The sequence below is a fragment of the Dermacentor albipictus genome, chromosome 10 (genome assembly GCF_038994185.2).
Source record: "Dermacentor albipictus isolate Rhodes 1998 colony chromosome 10, USDA_Dalb.pri_finalv2, whole genome shotgun sequence".
NCBI classification, from domain to species: domain Eukaryota; kingdom Metazoa; phylum Arthropoda; class Arachnida; order Ixodida; family Ixodidae; genus Dermacentor; species Dermacentor albipictus.
This window is the reverse complement of record NC_091830.1, coordinates 45,327,829-45,339,507: the sequence shown is the minus strand read 5'-3', so window position 1 is coordinate 45,339,507 and position 11,679 is coordinate 45,327,829. Positions and strand designations below refer to the sequence as shown.

At 47.5% G+C, this 11,679-nt stretch overlaps 1 protein-coding gene across 1 annotated transcript; it reads left to right on the top strand.

Moving 5' to 3' along the window:
* Positions 1-1,418: 1,418 nt before the first annotated feature.
* Positions 1,419-5,088, top strand: LOC139050793 (uncharacterized). Its single transcript, XM_070527548.1, has 2 exons — positions 1,419-1,606; positions 4,772-5,088. Exons 1-2 carry the CDS (start codon positions 1,501-1,503, stop codon positions 5,011-5,013), a joined length of 348 nt encoding a protein of 115 aa, XP_070383649.1. The 5' UTR covers positions 1,419-1,500; the 3' UTR covers positions 5,014-5,088.
* The last annotated feature ends 6,591 nt before the right edge of the window (positions 5,089-11,679 follow it).

The window sequence follows — 11,679 nt, the reverse complement described above, 5'->3', positions numbered from 1 at the left end:
AATGATGATGATGATAATGAATAGGAGTTAAGTAGTTGGCCCAGAGAAGAAACTTCATTTCAACAGATACTGGCGACATAGCGCCGTTTTTTCGATTTGTCGATCAATCGAGTTTAACGCATACATGCCGTATTTGAGCCATATCAGGAGTAATCTTGGTAACTCGGCGACACTAACAAAATGGCCACTGACATGATAATGCCGACTACTCATTTGTTTCTCTGTTTCTTTTTCTTGCGCTAAATGAAAGTTCCGGACCTCGAAACTCTAGAAGAAATGCTAGCAAGCCTCAGAAACGTCCTAAATGATTTAATATAGTAGGTGTTCTGCCAACCAGTTTCGGTTTCGTTTCCCGAGAAGGCTACGCGTCATGATGTCGTGACGCAGAAGGTGGTCACGTGGGACCGGAACATGGCCGCACTGTGGCGCTCGCTACGGCTCGCTATGTCGTCTGCTACACTGCTGCTCATTACGCGGCCCAATGTAGCAGCATTTTAGCTGCGCACCCATTTTCCGGTGTGCTTGAACGTGTAATTTACTGCAAGAGCTGCAATTACTCCAAACGTTTAAGACTTTGTCTACACCTGATCCATAACCTGCACCCCATTTCAACGAAACATGAACAAGACGATTCGTTTAGTCCACCGTGGGCACCGCGCGGCAGGCGCGTACGACGAATAGAAATATGGTGAAAACAAGGTTTCAGTAGTCACTTGCACAGTTTCTAGTTAATCGAGAAACGTTAAAGTTTTGCCACACTTTACGCATAACACGTTCCCGATTTTCACCAAAATATGAACCCGGCGTGACGTAGGCAGACCGTCGAGAAACATAACAGAAAAAAATTTAAAAAAAGCGCGTGCACGCGTTCATGTCCAGAAATTTTGAACATTGTCCCTACGACCATCTCTCGAACTTCACCACAGTGCACCAGCGTAACTCAATGGGCAAGCATTTTCAAACGCTTATATTTCGGAAGGTCGCCCGAATTTCAATAACTTCCGGTGAGCAACGTCGAGAGGGTACACCGTTTTATTAACAGGCGTATTACGGAACACAGTCGCGACTCCTTTGCCGCGTTACAGCAGAATTTTGGTGATGATCAAAGTACTGCTGTAACGCAGCTCAGGAAGCTTGCAGAAAAATATGCAGGTTACTAGTAGGGCGTACGCTCTTGACGTTGCTGACTTAAATTTGTTGCAATTCCGGCAGCTTTATTTATATATTATTATTTTTTTGAAAATGCTGACCCTTTCAGTTAAGCTGGTCCATTGCGGTAAAGTTCGACAGACGGCCGCAGGGGCAATGTCCGAAATTCCTTGGTATGAATGGTAGATGTAGCTTAGACGTAGAGCCTAGATGATGGTAGTGGCACATACCCACTCTGGGGGATTGATTCTTTTGTCTTATTGTTATGAATGACGTCAGATTGCATAGGAAGACGAGGAAGAAGAAGAAGCGCTGCTCAGATTTTCGGTGAGCGTCTGCAGGTGCTTCGCAATGGTGTCCGACAGACCCGAGGAAAAGGCCAGCGCTCCGGTCTCGGCCGACGCGGAGGGCAACCCGGCAGGCGCCGTTCCCGTATCACGTGATGCCGACGGAGAAGGTAAGATCCTCGAGGGAAACGAGGCCAGCGAGTCGAAGTCGCGTCACCAAATGGGTCAGTGATACCGCCAGCTTCCAGTCGCTAAATCTTATAGGCAAGCATATGCAATGCCATTCTGTGGCGAGTTAGGGTTAAAGAGACACCGAAGCGGGAATGTGACAGGAGGACGTGTAATAAGGATAAGTACTGAATGATTCTACATTAAGTACTCTTGAGGAACCGCATTTTCGTTGATTTCGCGGTAACAGGTTGATTATTAAAAGAGAAAACGACGGTCAAAATTAAACTTTTTTTTTTTAATTTCGCGCCGGAACTCCAGGGCCGGTACGTCAGTGTGACGTCATGGACGACAATTATTGTTTTTTGCACATTTCGGGCCGTTGCGGTTTAGTCATTGTGGGTGGTTTCCATCAAAGACAATATATTTATGGTGGTTTTTAGGACCGGACGACACAGGTAAGCTCTCACGTGATGAGGCAATTCATGTTACAGTCCCACGCAGCGCGAAGCGACTCCCTGAAGTTTTTTTAAAGGGTTAACAGATGCACATGGACGTGCACAGAGCGATGAACAACAGGACACAGCGCTTAACTACAACTGGTACTCACTGGAAGAGGCAAGATATGTGTAGGCTGAAACAGCCAATGGGAAAGCTAACAATTGCCAAACACCAAAAAAAAAAATTAAAAAGAATTTGGACTCACCGTATCGCCCACTGCCCTTTACAAAGCGTCATCCAGATATTCAATTTCCTGTTTTGACAGCGTCACTGAAGGCGTGCTTACGCAACAATGTTTATCACGATGGATTTCATAAGCTTCGACCACTTCACGCGTCAACTTGTCCGTCTCTTTCTTAAGCACCGTACACTCCCCGTAGACCGGTTTACAAGTACAAGTACAGCTTACAAAGCGTAAGCACGCCTTCGACGCTGTCAAAAAAGCAGTTGAATATCTGGATCACGCTTTGCGAAGGGCATGCCCTTCGCAAAGCGGGCGATATGATGCAGAGGGCGATATGATGAGTCCGAATTCTTTTTAATTTTTGTTTTGTCTTTAGCTCGGCTAGCTTTCCCATTGGCTGCTTCAGCCTACATATATGTTACCTCTTCCAATAACGTACCAGTTGTAGTTCAGTGTTGTGTCCTGTTCCTCGCTCTGTTCCCGTCCGTGTGCGCTGTTAACCCTCTAAGATAGTTTACCAACTAGCCCACCGAGCCATCCTTGTAGACTTCCTGAATCATGGCAACTGTTCCGCTATGTGGTGAAGTGTTGTTACGGAACTTAGCGTGAGTCAAGGGCCGAAATAATACGAACCACGTCTCACTCGCGTCAGAAAAACGAAATGAGATAATAACGGATATGTGAGGCCAGTAAGCAGGCCTATCTAATGCACTGTGTGCATTACTTTTACATGGAGCAGCTCATTGCGAAAATCAGAACTGGAAGGGGACCAGAATAGGCGTTTTATGTTCTTGCCATGTTCTTTTCTTTTTTTCAGAAAAAACCATACAATGTATTGCCGCAGGATAATTTTTACTGTAACGTACATCTCTAAGACATTCAAACAAGCAAATCAATAATAATTTTACCAGAACACAAAAGGTCTACTTGGCATATTCTTGTCAAAATTTATGGCTCTCAGTGCATTTTTTTTCTGACCGAGAATGCCAATAAACACCACAAGATATTGGACAGACCTTTCTAGGTTCCGCAGGCAAAGTTGTGCAGATTCACCCACCAACGTAACACTTTAATTTTCTCGCGAAACCATACGTTTCGTGCACTTGAGGAAACTTTTGAAGCACGTCACGCGAACATAAAATTATCTTCAACAATTTACGGTAAAATTACTAGAAAGCTGGTAGATATCCACGATCTTTTACGAGAAAATTCGAGATGTTTGAGCGGCAGGTCTGCGACGTTTGATCTGCAATGATCCTGCATTGCACGCATAACGGGCCGACCCCGATAGGTATACTTCACCGTATAACCGCTTGGGGCGGACCAGTCGAAAAAAAAATTATGGGGTTTTACGTGCCAAAACCACTTTCTGATTATGAGGCACGCCGTAGTGGAGGGTTCCGGGAATTTTGACCACCTGGGGTTCTTTAACGTGCACCTAAATCTAAGTACACGGGTGTTTTCACATTTCGCCCCCATCGAAATGCGGCCGCCGTGGCCGGGATTCCATCCCGCGACCTCGTGCTCAGCAGCCCAACACCATGAGCCACCACGGCGGGTCACCAGTTGAACGTACGCGTACCGAAACTCACAACGCCATGGCTGTTCTGATGTTAAACGAGGGATAGTTTTGAGCGAGTAGATTACCAGTCTAAAGTTGTAAACTAATTTACTTTTGCAAGATATCCCCAGAGAGAACGAGAAACAGGGCTGATGAGTTAGACTAGAACAAAGATCGCCTTTTTTATCATCATCGTCATCGTTATCATTTTGAAGAACTCATCTGTAACTTCATCGTGGCTTTGTTTGTCTGTTCCTTTAGAGATATGTGTGCTGTCGTCGGTTTCGAATTGTCATTACTTTCGGTGCTCGTATGCCCGACTTGAACTCTGTTTGCGGCCGTATATACAGTGAAGTGTGCCCACGAAAACCGCCCATTCCCGCCCTAGATGCACGCTTGCGGGCGTCCAGCAAACGGGAGTTGTTGGGGGTTCTTCGCGCCTACACACACTGCCCGCGACGGTGTCGTCGTTCGCCGCCTTTGGGCGCGCGTTTCCGGTCCGTCGGCGGCGACGTCGACGACACCCCACAACCTGCACTGTCCGCGATATTTTTTTTATTCAGATACCCTAAAGGCCCTTATGGGCATTACATAGGGGGGGGGGGGGGTAACAACAGGATATTTCAAACACAATTAGGGGGGTGAGGCAATATAGAACAACGTGGTAAAGATCACCGAATACAACAAGAAAATATAAAAAGAAAAAAAAGGAGAGAATTGAATACATTGATGAAGAAAAAAAACCAACAACACTCCGTACAAAGCATGTAGATGCACTTACAATGCGTCAAAGGCATAAAATTTTGCTTTTACGCAACATGCGTAAAACTGCGCCTCAAATTACTAATAAAGACGGAAACGCAAGTCGCGCAAACGCGCATTCTCGACGGGACTCCCAGCTGACCCTGGGTCTCTCTGCAGGCTTGGCATCTCCGCTGCAGGGGCCCTCGGCGGACGCACCGTACCCTTCGACAACGGGCGAGCACGACCTGGACGCCACGCAGGCCATGGTCAGTTTCGCGCTCATCCTGGTCATGGCCACCGTGGCCTGCGTCCTCATCGTGGTGGCCATCCGATACAGCAAGGGCTACCACGCCGGTCCGCACGCCGTCGCGCATTCCTCGCCGCCCGGAAAGACCAGCTGGCCGCCACTACCTCATTGAATCGCCGACGCGGCCCGCCATGTTCTGCGGCGTTCCGCAGAACTGATCCGTCAATTTAAGTGCCCTCGTGCTTGATCGAGTTGCTCTGTGCGTTTACTTTGAAGCTTCGCGCTACACTCTGGGGGATGATAATTTTTCCCTTTCTCGCAGAATTCTGTGCAGTGTAGCTTGCTTCGTACGTGCGGAAGTACTGAAGTAAGCAACCGTTTCTAATGCATTACGGTATGTGCGTGCGTGCGTGCGTGCGCGCGCGCGCGTGTGTGTGTGTGTGTGTGTGTGTGTGTGTGTGTGTGTGTGTGTGTGTGTGTGTGTGTGTGTGTGTGTGTGTGTGTGTGTGTGTGTGTGTGTGTGTGTGTGTGTGTGTGTGTGTGTGTGTGTGTGTGTGTGTGTGTGTGTGTGTGTGTGTGTGTGTGTGTGTGTGTGTGTGTGTGTGTGTGTGTGTGTGTGTTTTCCACGTCTGCTCAGACTAGAGGCAGTATATATAGAGAACTAACCATGAATGGAGCCTGGTTGGCTACCTTGCACCGTGGGAAGGAGAAACGGGAGCGAAAGGTTCAGAGAAGAAGAAAAGCCCAACGTTGCCGAGCAGCCGCAAATGACCGTACCGCAGTAGCCGTACCATTATGTCCATAGATTGCACAAATGCACAAACGTACTTCACACATCTTTTCGGGGGCTATCTATCTATGTTTGTATATTTGTATCTAACCGTTTTTCCCACCTATACCTGGGCCACTGGGTAGTCCGTGGTCGAATCGGTAGCGCACCGGGACCGCTGTGCTGAGGTATAACAGGGTTCGAAACGAACCATCGGACCAGCTTGGGTCACTGAGTATGTGGCCATGCGTACATGCGTACCACTCTTCGACCCAACGTTACGAAAAGTATCTAGTAGCGATGTCTTCGACCATCCTCTTTCCCGCCGACATGGTGGGTCACTGTAGAGGCAGGACAGGGTAGCTGCAACTGTTCAAGAAAACTCCTTGAAGCCGAATCAGAGTACCGGGTATGTGCCACTCGGTCTGTGCTAGTTTACAATGAACCACTTGGTCCCGGTTTCGAGTCCCGGACCAGGACGAATTTTTCTTCAACTCTGAGGCTTTTCTTTCGAGGAATCCCTATGGGTTATTCCTTTGTAGCAATCGCTTCGAATGGGTGGATGTCTGATTTTCCCTTTATTAATTAATTCTCTCCACCTTGCGGGTTTCCGCAGAACTACTACGTCAATGAACCACTTCGATGCCAACTTGGGTCGCTGCGGGTATGTTCCAGTAGGTGTGTGACGCTCTTCAATGAAAGTCTTTGACGCCAAGTCGGATGACTGGGTTATGTGCCACTGGGAACGTGCTGCCTCTACAATGACGAAGAAGACCCTTTGCATTTATCCGATGCCGGACGGAATCGAAGCCAGGTGTGAAGCCAAGCTTCAAGGACATCAACACGACGCTTTAGCAGGCTGCGCCAAAAATGCTTTCCTTTGCGTGGTATATAATTAATTATTTGAATGAACGAAACTATGTAAGAAATTATGCGTGTACAGGAACTATTCACAATACTATAAGCGCAAGATGGTCGTAACCAATGACAGAGCAACGAGCAGTACGTATATAAAGAAAATGTCATAAAAAGCAACGTTTTTCATCCCAACAGAAAATTGAAAGAAGTTAAACACCTAATCAAAAGTGTGTACCAATCCCGCTGACATTCATTTTCATCGTAAGAAGTGCTTGATCACTTTACGTGCGTGATCATCAGCGAGAAATACGATTTTGAGGAAACTGTTAGGATAGAGGTGAAGGTTGGTGCACTTGTGTGTGTGACAGTTAGTCTCGCGGTTTCTCTTTTTTTTTATATAGCTCTCATTCGGTATCACGAGCCTTCTTGCAGGTTAACCTGGTGTATGTCCAGCCAGAATTGGGGGAAGGGTCGTCTTCGAATTTGCTTTCTAGACCCCATTTATGAGGAGTTCATGCGAAATGTTTATTTTTCCTTTGCTTTTCTTACTGTTCCTTTTTCTAAATAACGATTATTTGTTCACTGTGTCACTAAACGAATCATTGCAAGTATTTAATATCAGTATTGCTCCCGCCATCATTTTATCGATCAATATACATCATATTACCAGGACATGATGTACTTGCAAGAGTGCGCAAAATGCTAGTTCCGTGTTCTACAAAAACCTTTTTTTTTTTACGAATTACACACTGAAACCTTGCCAGTTAGAACATGGCTACGGAAAAATAATTTTTTCGTTCCATCAAATAACTCGCTTTTGTAACGTGCCTGAAACTATAGAACACTATTTTATTGATTGTACAGATGTCGCTTTGTTCCGAGATGTTTTCCATAGAAATTTGCAGAAAGATTACGATCTAAATTTTCACAGTACCCGATATCTTGTTCCATGTGATGACGTACAGTTCGATATGCCTTTACTGATAGGCCTGCATTGCCCATGGAAAACTCGCATGCAAGACCGGAATGCAGAAAGAACAATTGGTGCGCCCAAAATGAACTAGGTGTAGGCCGCTTTCAGTGAACGTCTCTCACGCCGACGCAAATTTAGCGAGCTGCGCCATGAATGTACTAGGTATGTGTTGCTCTTCAGTGAACCTCTCGCCAACTTGGGTCACGTGGCATATATATATATATACATATATAGTTGAAGAAACGGGGCACACTTACGAAAATTGCATTTTTAATGGTTTAACGTATCGGCCGTGGCACGGCCTTCGTCAGAATAAACGTTTGTTCTGACGAAGACCGTGCCACGGCCGATACGTTAAACCATTAAAAGTGCAATTTTCGTAAGTGTGCCCCGTTTCTTCAACTATATATGTATAGGACCTACATAACTTTTCCTTGTAATATATATATATATATATATATATATATATATATATGTGTGTGTGTGTGTGTGTGTGTGTGTGTGTGTGTATATAATGTGCTAATTGATCGGCTCGCCATACTTCACAGACAAACTTTTTTTTTCGCTTTGACACTCCCATTGGTGACGCATTAAATAAAGGCGCAGTTTCGCCCGAAACGCGAAGCAGCGATGGCGACAGCAAATTAGTAGAATGCTATACGAAGTAAGAATAGTCGCTTCGTCGGCCGGATAATCTTGTAAACGTAGGCATATACCAACTAAATTAACAAGAATGGTGTCACGTGCGCACAAGCAAACGTGGAACACATTTCACTCGAAGACCGCGGAAACTCGGTGTCAAAACGCTGCAGCGAGGAAACGCGGCAGCAACAGCGAGCGAACTGGCCTTCCTGCAGACGCTCGCATCAGTGGAGGTCGCGAAGACACAGTGCCGCACGCACTGTGCACCCGTCGCAGATACAGCGGCCCGGCAGGGGGCGCTCGGCCTCCCGGGCCGCCTGTAAAGCGAGATATAAGAAGGAAGAAGAAGCATGTGCTTGCTATGGTAAAGCTATAGCACTCTGAGGCAAAGTTACACCCTTTGGCTTGCCCCTTCTGCCACACAACTATAATCGTCATCTGCCTTGATGCGTTTCCTTTCTTTAACGCTGCGAGCCCGGAACTTTCCAGTAACGAACGGCACGCGCGTTATCAGAAGGGGCACTCCAAAGGGTGTAAACTGTTCTAGGCTGATAACGCGTGTGCCGTTCGTTACTGGAAAGTTCCGGGCTCGCAGCGTTAAAGAAAGGAAACGCATCAAGGCAGATGACGATTATAGTTGTGTGGCAGAAGGGGCAAGCCAAAGGGTGTAACTTTGCCTAAGAGTGTAGGGAAACTACGGAGCATGTTTTATTAGAATGTGAAGACTTCTACCCAGCGGTCGGTTTAGGCACCACTGGCCTCCTTGAAGCCTTTGGGTTCAGAGGGAGCAGTGGTAAAACAAACATGTCGGCAATAGACATTAGTAAGAGGCGACTGGAGGATTGGTGGAAGAAAAGTAGGGAAACGACAAAAGACGGAGACGTACAAAAGCACAGTTCGTAATAGGGGATCAGAAAATTTGGGCGTGGTAGTTCATAGATAGCGTTTTTTTTTCTTTTTTTATTGTTTAGCCTAGGTAGGATATTAGGCAGTATAGTAGCAAGAGGTTGGTGGCGCAACCCACCGCCCCGTTCCAAAGGGGAGGCTCACAACATCCATCCATCCATCCATCCCTAAAACCCCTTAAACTTCGTAAAGTAGTGACACTCTCCTCCTCCGCCTTCACTCCTCCTCGTTTCTCCTCTCTTTCACGCTCCCTCCTCGACCGTGGCGCCGCCTACACTGCTCGAGCGCAGCAACAGTGCCAACATGCGTTCCTCGCCACTCCGTAGACGCTTCTCGAGCAAAAATGGCGCCGATGCACGGCGCGAGGGCCCACGTGATGCTATTAGGCCAATAGCGACGCGGCGTCGGCCTCGGCCAGAGCTCGCGAGGAGGAGGCGGCATTCTTCAAAGCGTGGCACTACTTTACGAAGTTTAAGGGGCTTTAAATGTCCCTCCGTTCCCTTCCCTCCCCCCGGAGCCTTGAGCGCGACGGTAGACGGCGCGCTTCCTCCCTTTCGTGCGCCAGATTGAGCCGCGCGATCTCCGGCTCACCTTCGCGTGCTTTCACTCGCACACACAGCACACGGCGCGCGGCGACGATTACATCGCCTTTGGACTTTATACGGAACATCACGACGACGGCGACGGCAGAAATGCGCTCGGAGTGATCCGTGCAATTGCTATTGCAATAAAAGAAACTATACATTCCAAACTGGTGTTGGGCTGCTGAGCACGAGGTCGCGGGATCGAATCCCGGCCACGGCGGCCGCATTTCGATGGGGGCGAAATGCGAAAACACCCGTGGTACTTAGATTTAGGTGCACGTTAAAGAACCCCAGGTGGTCGAAATTTCCGGAGCCCTCCACTACGGCGTGCCTCATAATCAGAAAGTGGTTTTGGCACGTAAAACCCCATAATTTAATTTAATTTTTTAATACATTCCAAACGGCAAGGGACGCTTCCCTGAGGGTTAAACATGGAGTGTTGATGGCGCTGTCCAAAGCCCAAGCTCGCGGTGATGCTCATGCTGCCGCGTTCGAGCCCGTGCCTCGCTTGCCTCCCGACGAGGGGCCGAGAGTCGCGTCTCCCTCCACGCTCTGCCTCTTCCGCTGCTCGTTATAGGCTGTCAGTTGTGGCGCTGCTGTCGATTTTGCAGGAATCTTATAAGCACAAGGTGCCCATATAGCGCACGCCGCACCGAACGTAATAAGTTTCGCATACGTTCCGCTGTGATTACTCGTTGCAAGAAACTTCCGCGTACGGTGCACGTGCACCGTAAAATAATTTACACCCTATAGAGTGAAAAAGGGTGTAAATGTGTCTATAACTCAGATCCTTAGGGTGCTATCTAAATAACGGACACCCTAAGGGTGTGCACATTTACACCTTTTTTCCACTTTTAATGTGTAAATTATTTTACAGTGATATAGAAAAAACGCGAGAAATGCTCGCGAAGCGCACACGTCGCGACTTTCCGTTCTCACGGATGTTAGGGGAATCTCCGGCGAAGCAGGGTTCGAATATCGCGTTACTTCGGTCTCGGCTTGTTTCCGTTTGCAGGCGTGACGCTTCCGCGAGGTGAACTAACTTTCCGCCGTGGGAGAAAAATCGTCCGCTCGCATTTTATTTTTATTTTATTTTTCTGCGGCCTGACAGCCACGTGAGGAAGTCGCGCTTTAAACGCGAACTGACGAGACGACTCACGCTTGAATGACAGACGTGGCTCGGAAATGCCACTTCCGTCCACCTTCCTTCAGTTTTTTTTTTTTTCATTTCGCTGTAGTTTCTTTTTTCTCTTATTTTGTTTCATTAAATGAACAAATTTTGGGAGGTCTGGCCCTGACTAGAACTCGCTGCGTGTCCCAATATTCCAGGCAATGCGTACGTGCATGTTGACCGGCCTCTGTATAACCGTGTGTATAATTATAGCTTGGCGCACACACAAAAAAAAAAACGGGATTGTGATAAAGCATGCGTGTAAACGTGTATCCGAGGTGCAGCACGCGTGTTGTTTATAATGCTCTGTTAATAACACGTGAAAAAAGCGTACATTGGACAGCCGGGACGTTGCATCAACGACAAGATGCGCCAACATGCCAAAATAGTTCCAGCAGGCACGGAAGGCAAGGTCTGCATTGGACTGCAAAAGCAGTGTGGTTGTAGACACCGTCGTTTAGAAACGTATCAGTTATTGGGAAAGCGAAGGTCCAGCAGGAAATAGAGATTCCGTGGGCTTTCCGTATCAAGAAACTGGGTCCCGAAAAATGCGAGGGTACGCCGCCGTCCCTGTGCCTTACGTGGCTATTTCCCAAAAATGCGTATGTATGACTGTTGTTTCGCATGCGCCATTCGTTGTGTTGATGACAACGTTTTATATAAATTAAGGCAGTTGCGAGTCCATGCGCCCTATGTTCAACTTAGTATATTCGCCTTGCTCTTGGCTTCTTGTCCTGTTTTCCAGTTCTGCTCGTCGACATCCCCTGAGTCAGAACATTGTACTAAGTTAGCCCAACAATTAAGCTACCTTCACGATGAAAGTCTGCTTTGCGTTTAACGTGCATTTGAATAGGAAAGTCGCAGTCGGTCCTGCGCTAAAGCTTTCTCTTAAGCGGCACTTCCGTCTGCCCAACAACAACGCATATAGCCCCGTC